The sequence below is a fragment of the Macrosteles quadrilineatus genome, unplaced genomic scaffold, assembly GCF_028750875.1.
Source record: "Macrosteles quadrilineatus isolate MER2022 unplaced genomic scaffold, UCM_ALF_1.0 Scaffold_2__2_contigs__length_208266976, whole genome shotgun sequence".
In the NCBI taxonomy this organism is placed as follows: Eukaryota; Metazoa; Arthropoda; class Insecta; order Hemiptera; family Cicadellidae; genus Macrosteles; species Macrosteles quadrilineatus.
Window position 1 is genome coordinate 188,429,762 of NW_026542595.1, and position 20,928 is coordinate 188,450,689.

The following is a 20,928-nucleotide window of genomic DNA, read 5'->3' on the forward strand; positions in this document are numbered from 1 at the left end:
TTTATTCTAAAATCCACCCGATGAGTTTCGTAGAAATGTCGACATTTAACACGAACACGACACACATTACAATTGACATAAATAATATTCGGAGTTTAGGGATAAAAACCATGGTTTTATAAAACAGTGGGATAACCTCACTTCATTCAAGGAACACGCTGCCGGCAGAACTGTCAAAATTTAGTACTTTAGTACTAAATTTAGTATAAACATTTTAGAATAAACATTTGGTCTACCTAAACTTCCGACTGAAGATGAACCTACGGGTTCGAAATTAATATCGGACAACCATAATAAGGATTGCTAAGGTAAGAATTTACTATTTATTTAAAAAAGTAAATGAGGTAAATGAGGCTTACTCAGTACTCAGTACATGTCGATGAATGTGTCAAGAAAATACAGAATATTGTAATGATAAGTGTTGGTTGTAGTATATTGGCAATGAACTAGACACTATTCTGCTACTTTTTTATTTCCTAATGTTCATTTACATGGGTTTCTTAACTACATAAACACTGCAGTAGAACTAACATAAGATAACAGCTTGATAAACATTTCTAGTGAGGAATGTTTTATACATCATAATATAATCATGTAATTATAAACAAACTTAACAATTTTAAAATAGTTTTTGAAAATAAATATAATCTTTTAGTGTTTGAGTCGACCCCCAACAATCCCGGATCGCAAAACCTCAAACAATCCCCGGGTTTACACAAACACGCATGCTACGACAGTTTTTACACATAAATATATTAAAGTCATCTAATGATTTCTAATTATTGTATTTTGAACACTTTAAAAGCTGTACAGAATTTAAAACATATACATTTGTCGTTACCGAAACCACAATATACGATTAAAAACATCGATATTATCTTACAATATATGGCGCAACAACAATAAAACCGATACAGCTTCAACAAAATATCATAAGTACCTAGGCAAGCTACAATAACCCAGACCGATCGGATAGAACCTTATTGCTTGAATCGAGTAGGAAAGGGACGCACACATACAGAGAGGGGAATGTACCGTCAGTGAAACATACATTATGTGCGTTAATACAAAGCAACCCGAGAAGAAAAATGTACATAAAACGATAAAAGCAAATAAAACGAGACAAAATGTAAATTAAAAATAAGAAGCATATACTAACAGCCCAAACTACAAACTTTATTACGCTTCGAGAAACCTCAAATAATACTGTAAAAGGAGAAAAAGCTTGTAAAATTTATACAGAGTATATTATTTTAAATGCGTAAAACTAAAATAAACCTTTTAAACAATAATATCGGTCGGACAGCTTGATCAGATGACGACAGTGGAATGCTATATCTTGTGGGCCTCTACTCCCTCAACGGCCTCTACTCCTTGTTGGAGGTGGTTGGACTTAGTCCTCTAGGTTCCTGAAGGCTTGCTGGATGTCCTCATACAGCTGTTCAAAGTCTGCCTTAATCTTGGCCTCTCCGTCCTTCACTGGGTCCTAAACATTTGCCAATATACAGTCATTGATCATTCAAGCTAATCCGCAATCACATTTTACCAAGTACTTTAACATACAATACTACTAGAAACATTAGATACAGATATATTTTCAAAGATTTCTCCAGTATGGGGCAATTAGAAATAAGGTGTGTATTAATAATTCTTTTTTTCTAAGGTATAACAAAATTGCATAACAATAAAATTTTCTGTACTAGCCATGTTTTTGAAGTAAAAAAAAAAATTAATGTTGTCTAGTTTACAGTATTTTTTCTGAGGATGTTAAGAACATTTATATATTTAAGTCAAATTATGTACAAAATAATTTTCTTGGACAAAAGTATCTTTAAGAAGAACACAAGATTCACTTGCATGAAAACTAAGTATGTTTGCACAAAATTGATTGCTTCATTTTTGCAAATATCAATATAATTTATCAAAAAGATGTTGTTGAACCTTATCATACACAGCTTAAAGTTGCAATGAAAAAATATCATACTCTTTTATTTTAAAATTTTGTTTTGTCTTGGTGTACAATTTTTTTATAGGTTAAGAAAAACCATTGATTTACGTTATCTAGTATTTCCAAAGCTTTGCAGTTGCTTTTTAACATACGGTAGCCTATTCTATTGAATCAAATATCAACAATAACTATATTATTATCAAATTGAGATGGGAGCGTCACCTAGGTGCGTATTTTATTTGTTTAATCCAAATATGAGCAAATCATCAAAAAGCTACTGACTTTTGTCAAAATGGATCCAGCAACCCTCTGATTTTCAGGCGAGCACTATAAAGACTCAGCTACCCAGCCAGTTGGTATGTTGAAGTCATGACTTCTATAAGACAGTTGGGTTTATAAGTATAGTTTATTTGAATGCGTAACCATTGTTACAAATAAACTACATATACTTAAAAATCCAAATTACTTCTTAATCAAACAATTCATGGCTTTTCAAGTGTAGCGCTGGTTTTAAAGTAAATGATCAACTCACTTCAGAATAAATTGGAGTTAAATAAGTAGAATTAAAAGATATGTTTGATAACCGGACCAGAACAAGAGACTAACCTTGAACTTCATGGATGACAATTGGTACAGGATGCTGCCCATGCTGTCCTTGATCACAGCCCAAGTGATCTTGTTTTCACTTTGAGCGGTTGACTCGACTGCATGTCTCGACATGTCGAAGAAGGCGATCATGTTGCGAAGCATGCCGACTGTCTTGTAGAAGGGGCAGAACCGATCATAGGGCGAGTAGCTGAAAAATGGAAAACTTTCAGCTGGTTGCACCGAGAAACCAACACTGTAAGATCGATCAAACCCAAATTTTCTAGCTATTACTTTTGTCAGATAACTATTTTGACGTCATTTGAACTTGACTGAAAGAGTTAGAACATGTTAACTAACAGCCTATTTGTTTAAGTTGTTGGCTGGTATATATATAGTGAATGTCATTTTCTTTTAGAAAACCATTTTCTGTTCTAAGTTTCCACAGATGTTTAATAATCATTAGTACATAAGAGTACAAAATTGTTTAAAAATGTACGACAGTTCAAAAATTAAAATGGTTTTCAACACATGTGTAAGACAATGTAGATTTAATATTCATAATGATTACTGAAATGTTGAAATTACCTGTTTTGTTGGAGGAAATCTTCCTTGAGGAGACGTGCTACTTCCAAAGTTATTTTGTCAGACTCGGCCAGAGAGGCTTTACCCACAAGTTGTACAATTTCTGAAAGGTCTTCTTCCTCCTGCAAGATTTCCTTTACTTTTGTTCGCAGGGGCACAAATTCAGGAAAGCTCTTGTCATAAAAGTCATCCAGGGCCCTCATGTATTTACTGAAAAAGTTCCATTAAATTTGTGAAACAAATCAAAATATACAATCTAAATAACTGTAAGTTGTTTGAGGCTCTTTTTTGTTCAGCAAAACCAAGACAAGAGGTCCAGGTTTACCAAACATCTAGGATTTCTTAGAAAGTATCAAACTGACATTCAGGAACATCTCCCTTTTAGTTGTAGTTAGTTGCAGACGTAGGCTACCAATACTAATGTTGACTGTGTTGGCAGCAGTCTGACTCTAAACTGTGAGTGACGCGACAGACTATTTGTAAAAACAGGGCGATTGTGCTATCTGTCATTTTTTTTTTGTACCTAGTCTTGTGTCGTTACGTTTTATTGTGTAATCTTTGACGAAACCCTAGGCTAAACTTCACATAAACTTGCTGCTGATTACACGATCATCATAACACATCCAGGTACAAATTACCACATGAACTGTTCAGATCAACAGTTGTTAATTATTATTTCTTATGTTTTGGCAATGAGTTTAAATTTCAGATATTCTTTACATAATAGTTTTTGACGTTTTACAGTTGGAGTGGACTACAAAAATTGTTAAACAATACACTTAATAATTTTAATACACAGGATAAACTTAATATTTATAAAATCATAGACTTACGGAAAACTGACTGGAGTTGTATTAAATCTAATTGAAAAGAATAAAAAAAACCTCTGGTCCTAATCAGGCAGTAGTTTACTCCACATGTAGGCCAATTGCACAAAATAATTTATGCCCATGCATATAAAACAGGAAAAAATGAATAATACGCACAACTGTAAAAAGTAATGCTTGCTATCAGGCATCGTGAATGGTTGGAAACTGTAAATTGTACTGTGCTATCTAGAGAGGTGAGCAAACAATCACTGATATCCAAACCAAGCATAATTGCTTATCAAGGTTTTCCCAATACCTACCTGAACATTTTTATTCAATCAGAGACTGGAAGTTTGTTAAATTTCATTGTACCCTTAATCAAAAATGGTTGAATATTTTTTATGGATCAAACAAAAGGAGATTTAAATTACTACGGTTCATTTTTAAATGCAATGTTAATTGATTTGCATTGCAACTAAGCACAAATTTATTATAACTATAGATGAAACAGATTTTACATTTAACCGATCCAACATAAAATCTTAAAGCGGCTATAAGGAATGTTTTTATTTAACGTAACAAGCTGAAACAAGTCAGCTGTTTAGTATGATGATGTTAACAACAGTATTAATTGTGGCATGGGCTACTCTGATTGCTTTGTCTGATAGTTTGCTGCGATTAAGATATTCTAACAATATAAAACTGATACAACTTATATACCTGTAAGAAATGAGCCAGTTAATGGAGGGAAAGTGTTTTCTCTGAGCCAGTTTCTTGTCGAGACCCCAGAAGACCTGGACGATACCCAGAGTGGCGGAGGTGACAGGGTCTGAGAAGTCACCACCAGGCGGAGACACGGCTCCTACGATACTGACGGAACCTTCACGGTCCGGGTTACCCAGACACTTGACTCTGCCAGCTCTCTCGTAGAAGGAGGCCAGTCGAGCACCCAAGTAAGCAGGGTAGCCACTGTACAATGGCATGGTTAGTACTAGCGACATTACATCCTCGGGTTATAGTTGTCGCTAATTCCATCAAAATGGTCATGTTGAATTTAGACACCAACAAGGTGTGCTGATGTAAATTACTGATTTCTGTCGAATAAATTAACCAAGTCAAACTGATTTATTATTATTATTATTATTACTTGGTACAGCACATATTTGGATAGGACAATATTTTGTATGCTTACAACAAATAGCCCTATTAGTTTGGCTGGCATATTTTATCTCATCATGTCTTTTTTTTCTCTCTTTTTGGTCTTATTAACTATCTCAGTAACTAAAATTAAGGGAGAGAATAGAATTTTAGACTGAAGCACACTATTTGAGTGACTATTTCAATCATGTTCATTTTGGGAAAAAATTTGCAACAGATGGTTCATGTAGACGAGATGTATACTTCATTATCAAAATATAACGCTTCCGTATACTCATCAACCGATTGGAATAACTAAAACAATAATTATTATTTTTTACATTGTGCTGCCAAAATTTAGTACTGTATATTTAAATATACAGGGCTATACAAAAATATGGACCCAACCTCATGACTTTGTATTTCAAAAAGTATAATCAGACAGACATTAACTTAACACCATTAAAAAGAGGAAATTCAAAGTTTTATTTTATTTTTTGACCATAGTTTTGGTAACAGCCAAAACGGTTATCGCAACAATGAGTAGCCATTTTGTTTTACCAGAAGTTGATAGTAAGATAGCTAACATGGAACGTGAGATTTTCTGTGTGACAAGAGTTTGCAAAAACTGAGTCTCCTATTACAGTGCAGCAGGCTTTTCTCATTGAATTCGGTACAGTATTAAACCACCGACTAGAAACAGCATAACTCATTGGCTTAAGAATTTCAAGTAATTAGAGACACAAGAGATACTGTCTCGTGTGTGGGACTAATTCGGCTATCACTTGTTTTACGTGCAGCACAGGGAGGACAAATTGAGCATCTATAATCAGTGTAAATAAAACTTGGAAGTTTTCTCTTTCTAATGGTGTAAAACATATTTATTTCCGATTTATAATTTTCAAGATACAAAGTCCTGATACTGTGTCCATATTTTGAATAGCCCTGTATATTGAAGATTAACTTTGTAAAATATAGTAAATTACAATTATAGTTATTAGAGCACAGTTTTTGGAAACACTTTTTATGAACTCAACCCCTTTGTTATTTATTAATCAATATTAAGAGATTGAGATGTCAAAATTATACTTGTAATAGTTTGTAATTATACTAATGTGAGCCTTTACTTCAGTGCCAAACAGTTGATCCTTATGTCTGTCAACAGTTCTTTTAGTTTTTGTGATTTTTTCACTATACTAGGACAAGATATAAGGTGATTTTGATTTCTTTTTATAAGATTTTATTTCATTTTCATTTTGTCAGTCAGGGACAAAGCCATTGCATCTAAGTAGTTTGCACATTGCAAAAATTGCCTTGAAACTATTTTCAAGTAAATAAACTGTCGGCCAATAGACACACCTTCACATATCAACAATTTACTAAATAAGTAATGATCCCACCAAATTAATTGAGGGGGGGGGGCTATCTGGTCTAGTGGCAGAGTGCAGAATATGGGTCCCTGAGGAAAAGAGCCATTGTGACTGTTCAACAAAACTTTTTTTTTAATTGGGGTTGTAAAATAGCCTATGTTACATTAGTTAGACTGTATTTAGATACTCACCTGTCGGCAGGCATTTCAGCCAAACGTCCAGAGATTTCTCTCAAGGCCTCTGCCCAACGAGATGTGGAATCAGCCATCATGGACACATTGTAGCCCATGTCACGGAAGTACTCAGAAAGAGTGATTCCTAACAACAAGGAAAAAGAGATTTAAACCTGTCTGTCCTTTCCTTCTTTTAAATTTTTTGACAAGTGGAGACTTAACTAGGATAAATTATTAAGATCTAAAATAAGATTGTAGTAGTGTCAATAGTCCAACATTCTAAGCCTGACACTGAAACAGTACTAATATACAGTAAGGTACTGTATACATATCTGGTGGGTAGGGGTGTGCGATGCATCAAAATTACGATTTGATTCAATTCGATGCATTGAATTGCGATTCGATTCAGTGGTGGTCAAAAACGATTTTATTCATGAGGGAGTCAGTATCCATTTACGAAAAACACCTGCAGAAGGCAATGCAATACCCGCAGTACAGGAGCGTGTTGTTGTTGCATTTCCTTTTTGAAGGCGTTCTTATTTAATTAATTCTTTGCATGTAAATATTGCTTTAATTGTATGGTAATTTTTTTATTTGACATTACAAATGATGAGAGGTTTTGTTAAGTGTAAGCAATGTGAGACATGTTTTACTACTGTAAACACAGCCAAAACAAGTGACTCCAAAATCATACAAAAAATAACACAAGTCAGAAAGTTTGTTACTTGATACTTAACTAGTAAGATTGATGTATTAGACTGATAGATTTTGTTTTTTCGTATGTCTGAAGCTATTTATACCTTGTAGTCAGTAAAAAAGCTATTGATATATTGAAACACAATCATGACAGTATTATAAGTTTTCCACACCTGTGTAAATGGAAGCTTCTCGGGCAGCTACAGGCATGTTGGAAGTGTTAGCGACCAATGCAGTTCTCTTCATGATACTCTCCGTAACACCGTCAATCTCCACTGACAGTTCGGGGAAGTCTTGCAATACCTACGAATGTGTTCTGTGTTATTTATTTCAACCTTGTTTATTCAAATCTTTACTAAAATTAACAATTTTGTTTTGCATAGCTTAGTGAGTCGGTGGCTCAGTTGATAGCTCGACAGGCTACAATCACAAATCAATGGCAATGATGTGGTGGTTTAGAGTCCTGGTACCTATGTCCACCACTTTGTTGTAATATTTTCTTATGGTTTTGAGTGGCCTTTGTCTTATCAGTACAGTGTTCACTCTTGTACTGTACCAGCTCATTGCTAGGCCTATGAGAATACTTTCCACGTTCACTCCCAAGGCCCATGTGGAAGGGCAAAAAGGTTAGAGAAAACTGCCAACCTCTTAGTAAAGAGTTTAAAAAATTAGAGCAATAAGTAACTGTTATATTAAATTTTTTTACCCACAAGTATGTCAGATGTTTATATCATTTTGCAACATTTTTAATTAACTAGAATGCACCACAACTTTAATGAATAATGATTGCTCACCTCAGACATTTCATTTCCTCGCTCACCACACCCGACGTAGACGATGACATCAGAGTTGGAATACTTAGACAGAGCCTGCGAAATGACAGTTTTGCCACAACCAAAAGCACCGGGGATGGCAGTAGTACCTCCTTGCACGCATCTGCACCAAACATGTATATATTAGTTGGTCTATACAAGTAATAGTTGGTCTATTAAAGCTCTTTAGTTTAACCTGCAACAGCCTAGCAAAAGGCTCTATGCAGTAGAGAGAACCCTTGTCGGAACGGTCTACCATATTGTTAATGATTTTGTCGTCAGACATTGATGGTATGTTTTACCAAAACTTAGGACATAGCAAGTTTTGGGCCAATTTAACCCATTCCTGACTGAGTTATTTGTCTAGTAGCATGCAGTTAGAACTGAGTTAAAATGGGCCAATGGGCAGTGTTTTAGTAAAAAATCCATAAAAATTGTAATTTATGAAATAAATGGCTAACACTTGTGTTTAAATTGATCTACATAAAATTTCCTTTTATGTGACACTAATTTCCAATCAAAAAAATTTTATCGCAATTTTAAAAATATATATGGATTTTATATATATTTATAAAAAAATATATTTTATGAAAGCATACCTAAAAAAAGTATTTTTAATTTTTTTTTCAATCAATTTCTTGGCCAAATTCATAAATAGTATTCAATTCCTTACATAAAAAACTTTATTTGGTTTGTTTATATATAAAATCCTTCATTTTATAGCTGTTTTTGTAAAACTCTGCAAACAACAAAATAGGCCTGAATAGGCCTAATAGAAGCTTTTCACAAAAATTGCATGTGTACTAAGTTATGGTGTTGTGAGTATTGAAATAAATGGTAAATTATATTCTTAGCATGATTATATTAATTTTTAACTATAAAATGGGTAAAATTAGCTGTCAGGGAAATTTTAGGGAATTTCAGGGAAATTTCCCGGAATTTTAGGGAAATTCCCCGGAATTTCAGGGAAATTTTAAGAAATTTCAAGGAAAACAAGTTTCGTTCCAAATATCTTTGTGGGTACTCAAAGTGTTGGGGTTTTCATTCTCAATATGATTATATTATAATTATTCTTACCACCGGACAATTACCAAGCATATTATAACCAAAAACGTGATTCGTCTTATTTCATACTCAAATACTCAAGAAAACCTTATAGCCTAATATAATAAATATAAGATTGATCACTTACTTTTTTTGCTTATTTGTGAGCTCCAGACCTCTCTGCCACAATATTATATACAGTTTTACACTATTTACACACTATTTACACTCTATTTACAACTTTTTTCTGGGTTTCAAAAGTTTGTTTGGGTGTGAAACACCTCGAAACATGTTTCTAAGTGCAGAGGCACAAGGCACTTCCTGCACTCGTAAACGGTTTCACTTCTCCTGCCTTGAGCACTACACACTCTACACTTCCTTGAAGGCCTTTGCTTAGAAGTGGGCAAAATCTTCCTTATAAAATGACCCCAATGCCTGGCCTGTAACCGCAGTGGTGATTCAGCTGCAACCGATGGCCTTCCTCCTACTGGTCTGTTAGTTAGATTGACACTTTCCAAAATCTGTTCAGCCAAATTTATCCTAAATTTTGACATAGTAGACTTTTTCTTTGTTACAATCTCATGAAACACTCGGGCATTGTTCAATGTAACATCGAAAAGATAAAAAAACAATTTTTTGTACCCTTTCATGCACTTGCGCATCACCGGGAAGCATGAGAGTCGTTGGTCTTGTTTGTCCACACCGTTCATATTGTTATTGTAGTTTATCACAACATTTGGTTTGAGTTGTGGTTGAGGATTTGGACGTCTTCTCTCTCGTTGTGGAATGACTTCCTCATATTCCGGTCGGGTATGGATGGTTGATAGCATGGCTACATCCTTCCTGTCCTTCCACTTTAGGGCTAAGATTTTCTTAGTGTGCAAAAAGGTAAGTTCACCTAATTGGAGCTGTCTGTTTTTTATTTCTTTTGGAAAGTTTGTTCTATCAGACCTCACAACTCCTACAGCGTACGTATGCCTGATCAAAAGCTCTAAAAAGAGTTTAGGTGAACTATACCAGTTGTCTAAGTATAAAACCCGGCCTTCATCCAACAGATCTGCACAAATTTCTAATACAATTTTTTCACTAAGTAAAAAAGATTTCTCCGGGGTTGCAGCATTTTCTGTCAGATTTTCGCCAACCTCAAGATTTTCTCCATTTTCAGGATCATCGACATTCTCCTCATTTTCTTCTTGGGGCTGTATATCTGTCTCTTTGCCAGTATAAATTTTGAAGTCATAACAATAGCCAGTTTTAGAGTCATTCAACTTGTATATCTTTATACCAAACCTGGCTCGTTTTGATGGGTTGAACTGTATATAGCTCAGTCTGCCTCGAAATTTTATTAGGCTTTCATCAACACAAATTTCTTTCTGAGGAGTAAATACTTTCTTATAGGATGCAATCAACTTCTCAATAATAGGCCTAATTTTTCTTAGTTTGTCATTAGGGTCCACAGAAGATGAGAAATGTAAAAAACGAGAGATAGTTTTGAATCGGTCTCGTGACATCGTTTCGCCAAAAATAGGTTGATGCAAAACCCTTCTCGTCGACCAGTTGTCATGGATATTAGCTTTCACATTTTGTGCCATGAGTACCACTAAAGCAAAATAGGCTTTTAGTTCATCAATGGTCAAATCTACCCATTTCACATTAGGCATGCCCTCATCTAGGTATTTGTGAGCATTCCTGTTTGTTTCGTCACATACCTGTTCCCAAAAATTATTTCCCAAAAACTGATCTAGCACATCCAGTTCATTGCTCTTGTCTGTCAGTTGTCTAGATATAACAGGATTTATCCCGTGTTTCCCGGTAAAAGGAATATTTTCTACCTCATTTTCACCCTCAAACCAGTCCCAGGGCTTTGGTTTTGTTATGCGTTTTCGAGGCCTAGGCCTACGAACGGGTTCATTACGGTTCACACGGTTACGTCTGCGAATAGGTTCACGCCTAGGTCTACGCCTATTACGACCAGGATTCAGAGCTCGATTTTCAATATTTACATTATTTGGAATATTTACATTATTTTCAATATTTACATTGTCACTTTCTTCAACATTCGGTAAATCAACGTCATATTCATCAAGAGTAGGATTCAAGGTTGCTAGGTTAGCCGAACTACAACTTGGTAGACTAGACACACTTGGAACACTTACGTCTTCATCACTGATAATTCGTTCGTCCTCTTCATCACCACTCACTTCACAACCACTTTCCGCTAAAATATCATCAACAAACTGAGCAAAACGATCACTTTGTAAGAATAAATCATCGCGACGAAACGCCATAGCAACAACAAAACGAACCGCTGTTGCACAACTAAGGTTAGAATACAACGTCATGACAACAAATCAATAATACAACAAAAAAAACATTACAGGCTACCAGCAGACAACGCATAGAGTATAAAAACAAAGTATAGTAGTGAATAAAACATAGTGGATGGTTATTGATCGTTTTTAATCATGAGAACAAAATATAATAATGCATTATGCGTGAGGACGGGCGCTGCCCGTCTTTAGTCTTTCGTAACCTGGCGCGCTAGGACGGGCGCCGCCCGTCTTTAGGCGGGAATGGGTTAAGAAATACTCTGTTTCATTACAACAGTTTTTTTCATCCTCACCCATCTAGGAAAACATTCTTAAAAATAACTGCTCAAAGTTAGAAAAACAATCAAATCAAAAATATACATTGGGTATCGTCAATTCTATACTAGTGCCTAGCCACGTAAGACACATCTATAATATCACCCAGTCAGTGTTTACAGCATAAAAATCTTAACTTGTTCAAGCAAATAACAATATCCTCATTCAGGAAACAATAGAATTGTTTTTAACATTGAAATCTAAGTTCAGGGCTGTGCGAATAGTTCGAAAAACGAATCGAATCCGAATCTTTTTAGAGATTCGATTCGGATTCGAGAACGAATCTACTGTTTCTAACTGGATTCGGATTCAGAATCGATATTCGAATTTACTGGTAAGAGATTCGGGTTCGGATTCGATATTCAAATTTCTTGGAAATAGATCAGAGTTGGGATTCGATATTCAAATTTAATAGATTCTGATTGAATATAATTTTCAATGTAATTTTTTAGACACTAAAAACTACTTGTGCACTCCGATTTGCTGTTGACTGGTTCATGTTAGGAACCTGACCAACTTGGTGTTAGGTTTTAGGCACATTAGTGTAGGTCACATTTGAACCCTATCTTGGCTATCAGTAAACTTAACCTCACAGTGTTAGTTGTTACTTGTAATAGTAATGCAGACATAGGCTTGTGTGGAGGATTAACACCGAGATGTATAATAGGCTGGGCCTATGTTTTAGACTACACAAATTGGTAGTCCATCACTTTTAGCGAGTAACTTAGGCCTAGGTGGTATGCCTAACTTATGCCCAATTTTTTAGTTTCAAAACTTCAAATAGGTAGGCCTAAATTTTTATATAACTTTTTTATTTGGCCCATTTCAAGAATTTTTTTAAGCAATTCCCTAAGTTATTTCAGCCCCAGAAAATGTGGTCTAAAAATGTGAAAATTGGTACTGCTGACTTTCCTCGGATTTGGATTCGACTCTGAACAGGTTTAAATATTCGGATTCGATAACAGCTTTAAATTTCAGATTCGGATTCGATCCAGGTTCGATAATGGCTGTAAATTTGAGATTCGGATTCGATCCAGGTTCGATAATTGCTGTAAATTTGAGATTCGGATTCGACCCAGATTCGACTCGGGATTAATTAAAATATTCGGATTCGATCCGGATTCAATCAAATCTGTACAGCTATGATTCGGATTCGGATTCGAACCAAAATTTCTGGATTCGCACAGCCCTGTCTAAGTTATGAAAATGAACAAGCAAAGCCAACTTCAATCAGATAGAATCAAGAACACAATCTTGAATTTCAAATTTGGTTACTTCCATTCTGTCTGCACCACCTCACCTGTTTTAGTAGTTTATGTTGTTTTAAGCATAGGCCTACATATCTGATGAGAAATTAAAGTTCTTATTCTCTTCCCCTTTGCCTATTTTATGTTTAGAGACGCACCCTCAAGACTTCAAAGTTTGCACATGTGATGCAAATATTTCTTCCCGCAGTAATTGGTTTTTAATTTCTGGATAAAAAATAATATATGATTGACATGGTTTACTAACGGGAACAGCGAGTCGAGGACTCGTTGTCCTGTCAGCAGGGGATGATTAGCTGGCAGCTTCTCAGTGACTGGTCTGGGTTGACGCACAGGCCACACTTGCAACATGGTAAACTTGGACTTCTCCCCGTCAAACTCTGTCTCCAGCATGACGTCGTCCACCTTGTAGTTGCCCGGGGGCGCGATGTACGTCACTGTACCCTTGGCACGCGGAGGCAACAGCATCTTGTGTTTAACCAGAGTGTTCTCATGGACGATACCGTAAATGTCTCCTCCGGTGATGTGACTTCCGACCTGAAATTTAAAAATTATAAAAAACTGAACCACTCCACATATGAGTTTATCCATCTTAACATAGAGACTATAATTTTATGGTGGAATAAGATCGTTGGATGTAAGAAAAAATTGTTGCAAAACAAAGATTAACTATTTGTGTAGAAAAATTGATGTTGGTGGCATTAAAATTTAAAGTGCATTATACTATACTAAACAGGTCAGACAGCTGCAATGTTTTCTTATGATGCAGGATAAGAATAACACTCCTGAGAATAATTTAAGAATACCTAATAGGAACTTTTTGAAAAGGGGTTGAGTTTAGCTTGGTTAATAGAGAAAACTAGACTCCAGGGACTGATGAATAGATATACACACAAAAACTGATATTTTGTCCTAAAATAGGACTTCTGAGATTAGTTTGAATACAAATCAGGAACATTAAGATTTTTTAACACTTGAAGTTGTGCATAGTTCAAGGAAAATTTTTAAACATTTCTGAAAATCATTTGTGTTGTAGCTTTAACAAAACAGAACCACAGTAATCATTATTGTATGATAGTTTTTTGGTCTCGACTTACCTTAATGTTGAGAGGAGCAAACTCCCACGAAGCAGTGCGTGAGAGTGCAGGCACATTGACACCCTTGGGGATGTAGATGCTCTGTGACAGCTCGTTGATGTCCTTCAGCGGCCGTTGGATACCATCAAAGATACTACCCATGATGCCCGGGCCAAGCTCAACTGAGAGCGGTTTGCCTGTACGCAGCACCGGGTCACCTACCGTCACTCCTGATGTTTCCTCGTACACCTAGACATAGTTGTCAAAGTAATTACAGCACTCGCAGATTGAATTTCTTATCTGTCCTAATTGCTCGGTTTTATTCTAAAAACAACACCCTCTGCCCTGCTAGATAGAAGGATAGGTCACTTCCTCAGTTGCCCACAACACATAGTCATAACTGTCAGACTGTGCCGCCAACAGGCCTTGCTGGTACTTGATTCAAATGGATTGCTTGTTACTGAATTGGTTAGTTACAGATTTTATGACATTTAGATTTATACAACATCAACACAAAAGATTTGTTAGTGAGTAACTTTAGCCAATTCTTTAGCCAGGACTATTTTAGCCTAATGATCAAGGCCAGCTGGGTCCAGCTACCAATTATCAAAGATTGCTGACTTTTCTCAAGATCAAACCACTTATGATTGTTATGCGAGCATTACATCCATCCTGCTATTCAATTAGTTTTACCTAAACTCTTCCAATAGTTTATACTTATACTATAGATTTGTTCAGTACCTGAATGGTGGCCATGTCTCCTTCCAGACGGATGATCTCCCCGACCAGCTCAAAGTATCCGACTCGCACCAACTCGTACATAGCAGAGCCTGACATTTTCTCTGCCGTCACCACTGCAGAAACCAACACATGGTTAAAGGGTATAACAATCAGGTTGTCTTAAACAGTAACTCATTAGTAATTAATATTTGCCTTATATTACACAGTAGTAGTATATTACACCCTCAGTAGGGGTAAACCTTTTTAGGGCCATGCATCAATCAATATCAGATGACGTAAAATAAGTGCGATTCAGTGATGGTTTGCCCAGAAAATATTTCACTATAATGTGTTTATATTTTCACAGTATTAACATGTATTCAGAACACAGAGACAGAGTATATATTTTAAAAAAACCTTTTCGACACACGTAGTACCGGTAACCATTGGGATATTTAAATATTTTACATTTCCTGAAAACGCAAATCCTTTATGGTAGGAGAAATAATATTAGTAAGTGTAACAAAAGTGTAATACCATGCTCACTAAGTTGTAACTAGTGATCTTTGGTATTACACTATTTGTTGGTATTATAAGGACCACCAAGTTATAAATAGTGGGGAGCGAGCTGGCATAGTGGCAGAGCTCGAGGCTTCGAAGCCCAAGGTCCAGGATTCAAACTCCACCAACCACCAATGCCTTTAATCTATGTGATAATGCAGCTACTAATACTAGGACTAGCCTGAAGTAATGTGTAAAACAGTTCCGGGCTAGAACCTAGCGTCCTAGGATGTAAAGGTGCGACATAAACAAAAATTTTAAATAGTGGCGAGTTGGTAATTAAAGGTGATTCTCGGCACCAGTTGAAACAAATTTAAAGATAACCGATGTTGAAATGTTAGTAGGCCTACAGGTAATTCGTACAAACAGGGGATGGGCCGGTTGGTGAAAGTCCAACGATGGCAGAGCATTAGTGGTAGGTAAGTCCAAACCGAAGATCGATACTTAGGAAAAGCGATTTTAACTGCATCTATTACTATTAGCAACTATGGCAATCACAACAAAATCCTAAAAATTTTCCGCAATCTCAGAAAGATTTTGAAATAATCATCACAATCAAGATTTATTTGTTCTTTTTTTTAAGAGGTTGGCGGCCTCTTTTAACATTGCATTTGCCTGTCCACATAGACTAACCGCCCGTGCATGGAACGTTTACAGCAAAGCAAGGAGTGAGCCGGTACAGTACAAAGGTGAACAGTACTGATAAATTTTAGTGGCAGTGACCAGGATCCGAACCCACGACATTGCTGCCTTGGGCCCGAAGTCCGCGACGCTACCGACTGAGCCAACGACTCACTAACATTGTTATTTCACGCAACAATGTGAAAAGAGAACCAACTAAATACTATTAATGAATCGACGCTTGACTGTAGGCTATTGATGAAGATTGCTAAGAAATATAAACTGTATATAAGACATTTCTCTGTCCTATATAAAACTGATGTATATTTTTCCAGGTGACACAGACTCCGGGTGAACAAAACTCAAGTACAGCACATTTTCTTAATTTCTCCGTCGCTCATACATCCTAGATGGTGCATAATAATTTTATTTCATTTACAATTACAAATCACTGTAACTTTAATGCAAACAATTCAATTTTTATTTATGTCACAAAATTAATTAATCTCACTGGGTTTTTAAAATTGTCTTAAAAACCATGATAGGTTAAAATTTACTGATTCTAAAAAACTTAACGTAAACATACCAGTGGCAGTTTGCTGAAATAATCCAAACAGCTGATTGTTATTTCATAATTGATGGGATTTTTGCACAAAATAACAAAAGCAACAGTAGTGGGAAAGGGACTGGATGCTTTTGATCTTTTGATCCTGCATCCTGTTCATTACTCTAATATACTACAACATTAGACACTAGTAAATAACATTAAAGTAGGCCCAAACAAAATACTTACGTGAATGGTTTTTGAAGTCGTAGAATACCGGTACTGATAACAAAAATAGGCTAAACCACCAAATTTAGTAAATAGGCCTACATATTCAAGTTATTAAAAGAAAGTTAGGTACTTTGGTATTATCCGGAGGCCACCCTTATACAGCGCGCTGCGGCGGTTATGTTAGGTTGGGTTATCAAAAAAATGTTTGTAGGACTTTCCTCATTTCATTATGAATCGAACGATACCAGATGAGTCATACTTTCACACACCAAATTCCTCAAAGTAAGTAGGCCAAGGTCAGGTCAGTGACCGGAGCACACGCATTACCTGTCACCGCCTGTATCTGGGGTATTTGGCGGTCAAGAGTATGACTTATCTGGTATCGTTTGATTCATAATGAAATGAGGAAAGTCCTACAATCATATTTATGATAACCCAACCTAACATAACCCCCGCAGCGCGCTGTATACCTACTTGGCGGAGTACATGACTGTGGTAGCTAACGGCGGCGACGGCGACGCATTCAACTCAATCCTCGGCGACATCGCTGCCTTCTGGAAGGCAGAACTCAAAGGCCGCTAATCGTAATCATGTCAAATTTGGACTTAAGTCTATTAAAGTATGTTCTTTCCAATTATGTAGTTATTTTTGGTCCCCGGTAAAATAAATCTATCTAAAATAAGTGGCCTCCGGATAATACCGAAGTACCAAAAGTTCTTTGTTTGAAGTTCATTGTTGGTGATGGTGAGTTAATGTTGTTCAAAGGTTTATTGCGGACATTTTCCATCACGAATGTAAAAAAACAATACACAACGTTTCGGGATCTGGAATCTGATCCCGTCTTCAGGTGAAAAAACTTAACTAACACATTACAACTAACAATACACAAACGCCCAACCTAAGTTGGAATACACTACCGAGGGTAGTAGTCAAAAAATATGCACTGTATAGACAATAGACAATAGACAATAGACAATGATCTTTATTTACATATTCGTTGAGAACAGTACATGCGTCAGAATAATAATTAAAATTTGTTGATTTAATATGTTGTTAAAGCTGGTTGTCAAGGAATTCTTTTTCTGAGTAGAATGGCCTTTCTTGCAGCCATGTTGTTAATTGGTTCTTGAAACGGTGAGTTGGTTCATTTCTAAGTTGTTCTGGTAGGTTGTTGAAATACAGGGCCCCTTTGTACGATGGCTTCTTTTCAAAGAGACTTAGATGGTGAGGTGGTATTGCAAAGCTTGAGGCGTTCCGTGTATTGTGATGGTGAATGTCTCTGTTTCTTGTTTGGTTTGTGGAGATGGCATGGAGAATTGCCTCACGGATGTAAAGTGATGTCAGTGTGAGGATTTTTAGTTCCTTAAATGCATCACGACTGCTTTCTTGATATTGAAGGCCTGCTAGGCATCTTATAGCTCTTTTTTGTTGGATAAGTACTCTTTTTAGGTAGTTGTTGGATGTACTTCCCCAGACCACCAGACCATACCTGAGGTGTGACTCGACCAGGGCATGGTAGGCTGTTTTTGCGGTGTCCAGACCACCAACCTGCTTCATTCGCCTGATGACATGAATGCCAGAGCGTAGCTTCTTGCAGAGTTGGTCAATGTGCTGTTTCCATGTCAGTTTTGAATCCATGATAATGCCGAGATATTTGGTACTATTTTGTGCTTCTATCCCAGGGATTAATACGTTTGTGTCTTTATTTTTAGTAGAGTAGTTTAGCTGAACAGTTTTCTTTTCATTTAGAGCCAATTCGTTTACTGTACAATATAGTTTAGTCATGTTGAAGGTTATATTGATGTTTCGGTTTAAAATTTCCGTTGATTTGTCGGTTAGTGTGATGACAGTGTCATCTGCATACATTGTGGTTTGGCAGTATTCTTGTAGCTGGTCTGGTAGGTCATTTGTGAGGAGGAGGAACAGGACTGGTCCGAGAACTGATCCCTGTGGTACTCCTCTCCGTATAGGGACAGTTTCGGAATGTATTTTATGGCGAGTGTTTTTTTCTACATGCTGAATCTCAACTAGTTGCTGTCTGCCATTAAGATAGCTGTGGAACCATTGTTTAGACTTTCCCTCAATACCCAGAGCTCCCAATTTTCTAAGAAGTGTCTTGTGGTTAAGGCAGTCAAAGGCCTTGCTAAAGTCCAGAAACAGACTTGTGACTGAGGAGCCGTCTTCTAGTTGTTCTATTATGTGCTCGGTGAGCTGTATTAAGGCAGTGGAAGTGGATCTTCCTTTAAGGAAGCCATGTTGCTGGCTGGTGAGCAGCAGGTTTTGGTCTAGATGGGATATTAGTCTGTTAAGGACGATTTTTTCAAAGATTTTAGAGAAGGTCGGTATAAGTGAAATTGGTCTGTAACTTTTAGCATCTGTGTTTGGTCCACTTTTATATTTAGGGTATACCTTGGCAGTTTTGAGCTGTGTTGGGAAGACCCCTTGTTTGATCGGAAACACGGAGACAACAGAAATGGCTTCCGGTCCCTGGAAAAGTAAAACCAATGGCTCCGCCATTTTGTTGGTTTTACTTTTCCAGGGACCGGAAGCCATTTCTGTTGTCTCCGTGTTTCCGATTGGTCAGCCATGTTGGTTCAGTCTCATTGGTGGAGTCATAGCGTACGGTGTTGTTAGTGTTCCATTGTGTGAGTTTTTTGTACGTAAACCTTTTATAGATTATAGTGTTTTGTGATTTGTTATTAATTGCATGTTGTATCATGACTTGACTGCTATACAGTGCATATTTTTTGACTACTACCCTCGGTAGTGTATTCCAACTTAGGTTGGGCGTTTGTGTATTGTTAGTTGTAATGTGTTAGTTAAGTTTTTTCACCTGAAGACGGGATCAGATTCCAGATCCCGAAACGTTGTGTATTGTTTTTTTACATTCGTGATGGAAAATGTCCGCAATAAACCTTTGAACAATACCAAAAGTTATTTACATCCACTAACATTTACAATAAAAATATTGTCAACTTACCAGGTCCAGATACAGCATAGACGTATCCAAATTTGGACTCTTTCTCTTCATCTTTGATTCTTTTCAAGTTTGACATTTTGATTTCTGTCTTTTACTTGAATCTAAAACAGAAAAGTGAAAATCCCTTGATATTGTTTACCATCATATAGCTCTTATATAACAAAAGGACTAATCCGTACACATGTTTTAACAAGTTGATAAGCCTCAAAAGATTTATTTGTTTTTGTTATTAGCAAAAGAAAGTGACATTGCTCGGGTTTGGAGGTTGATTTCATCAATTGATGATGTGGATCAGACCAGTTTGTAGTGGCCACTGGCACTGGTACAACAGGCACACAGCCAACCATTGTATTCATCACATATCACCAGAAAAAGACGGCACTACTACAATGGTCAGATCAGTTTTAGCTTGTATAATCAATGCTTCTAGTGTTCCTATTCCTGTCAAAACATTTTTTTATGAATAGAAATGGATAAATGGAATTTTTCCTATGGTCCCATGTGCATATGGTTAATGTAATGAAAATCGGTTAATGTAATAAAACAGAGTAGGCCTTGGCCTAGTTATAAATTTAGGGAAGAACTAATTCTCAGAATATGGATTCACAAAATATGAATATAGATGGGCATTTGTAAGAACTCGTCTTAAACAATTTATGTGATAGGGAAAAAACTTCAAGTCTTCATATCAATTTTAATAAAATATGTAGTAGGTACAGGTAAAAAACAGGTCACTTAAATAATTAACTCAACTTAAAGATTTTAACAAAATAAATTTGATTTACAGAACATTTAATTCCTAAGATAAATGGGTTTTTACTGTTATCATAGGCAAAAGCATATTTGCAGGGGAGCTGCCCCAAAGCTAAACATTTAATTTTTTTCCCTCACTCTAATTACAACTACTGTGCAGTTGGTGTCAAATAAGTTAACATTTTCATTGTTCTGTTATAGCAGCGGTAACTGGCGAGTGGAGCGAGTTTTAGCTAGGTCTACTGCAGACAATCTCTATTGTTCACTTTACTCCTGAATATCAGTTGGTGTGAACTCTAGTCAAGAATCAAGAATATTTATTTGCCATTAAATAACAGAACGTTACAATAGGCATCGTCAATGCAAAAATACA

General features: G+C 36.3%; 1 protein-coding gene across 1 annotated transcript in view; it reads right to left on the reverse strand.

The window, feature by feature from the left end:
• Positions 1-454: 454 nt before the first annotated feature.
• The window catches only part of LOC128985332 (V-type proton ATPase catalytic subunit A), a 31,151-nt gene continuing 10,677 nt past the window's right edge, over positions 455-20,928 (reverse strand). The window contains exons 2-12 of the mRNA XM_054404748.1: positions 19,803-19,903; positions 14,887-14,999; positions 14,167-14,394; positions 13,317-13,606; positions 8,098-8,239; positions 7,477-7,606; positions 6,626-6,752; positions 4,648-4,896; positions 3,122-3,328; positions 2,555-2,744; positions 455-1,486 (exon numbers count right to left, since the gene is read on the reverse strand). Of these exons, the coding sequence (XP_054260723.1) occupies positions 1,394-1,486; positions 2,555-2,744; positions 3,122-3,328; positions 4,648-4,896; positions 6,626-6,752; positions 7,477-7,606; positions 8,098-8,239; positions 13,317-13,606; positions 14,167-14,394; positions 14,887-14,999; positions 19,803-19,878 (1,845 nt within the window). The 5' untranslated portion in view covers positions 19,879-19,903 and the 3' untranslated portion in view covers positions 455-1,393. The remainder of the gene's footprint in view (positions 1,487-2,554; positions 2,745-3,121; positions 3,329-4,647; positions 4,897-6,625; positions 6,753-7,476; positions 7,607-8,097; positions 8,240-13,316; positions 13,607-14,166; positions 14,395-14,886; positions 15,000-19,802; positions 19,904-20,928) is intronic.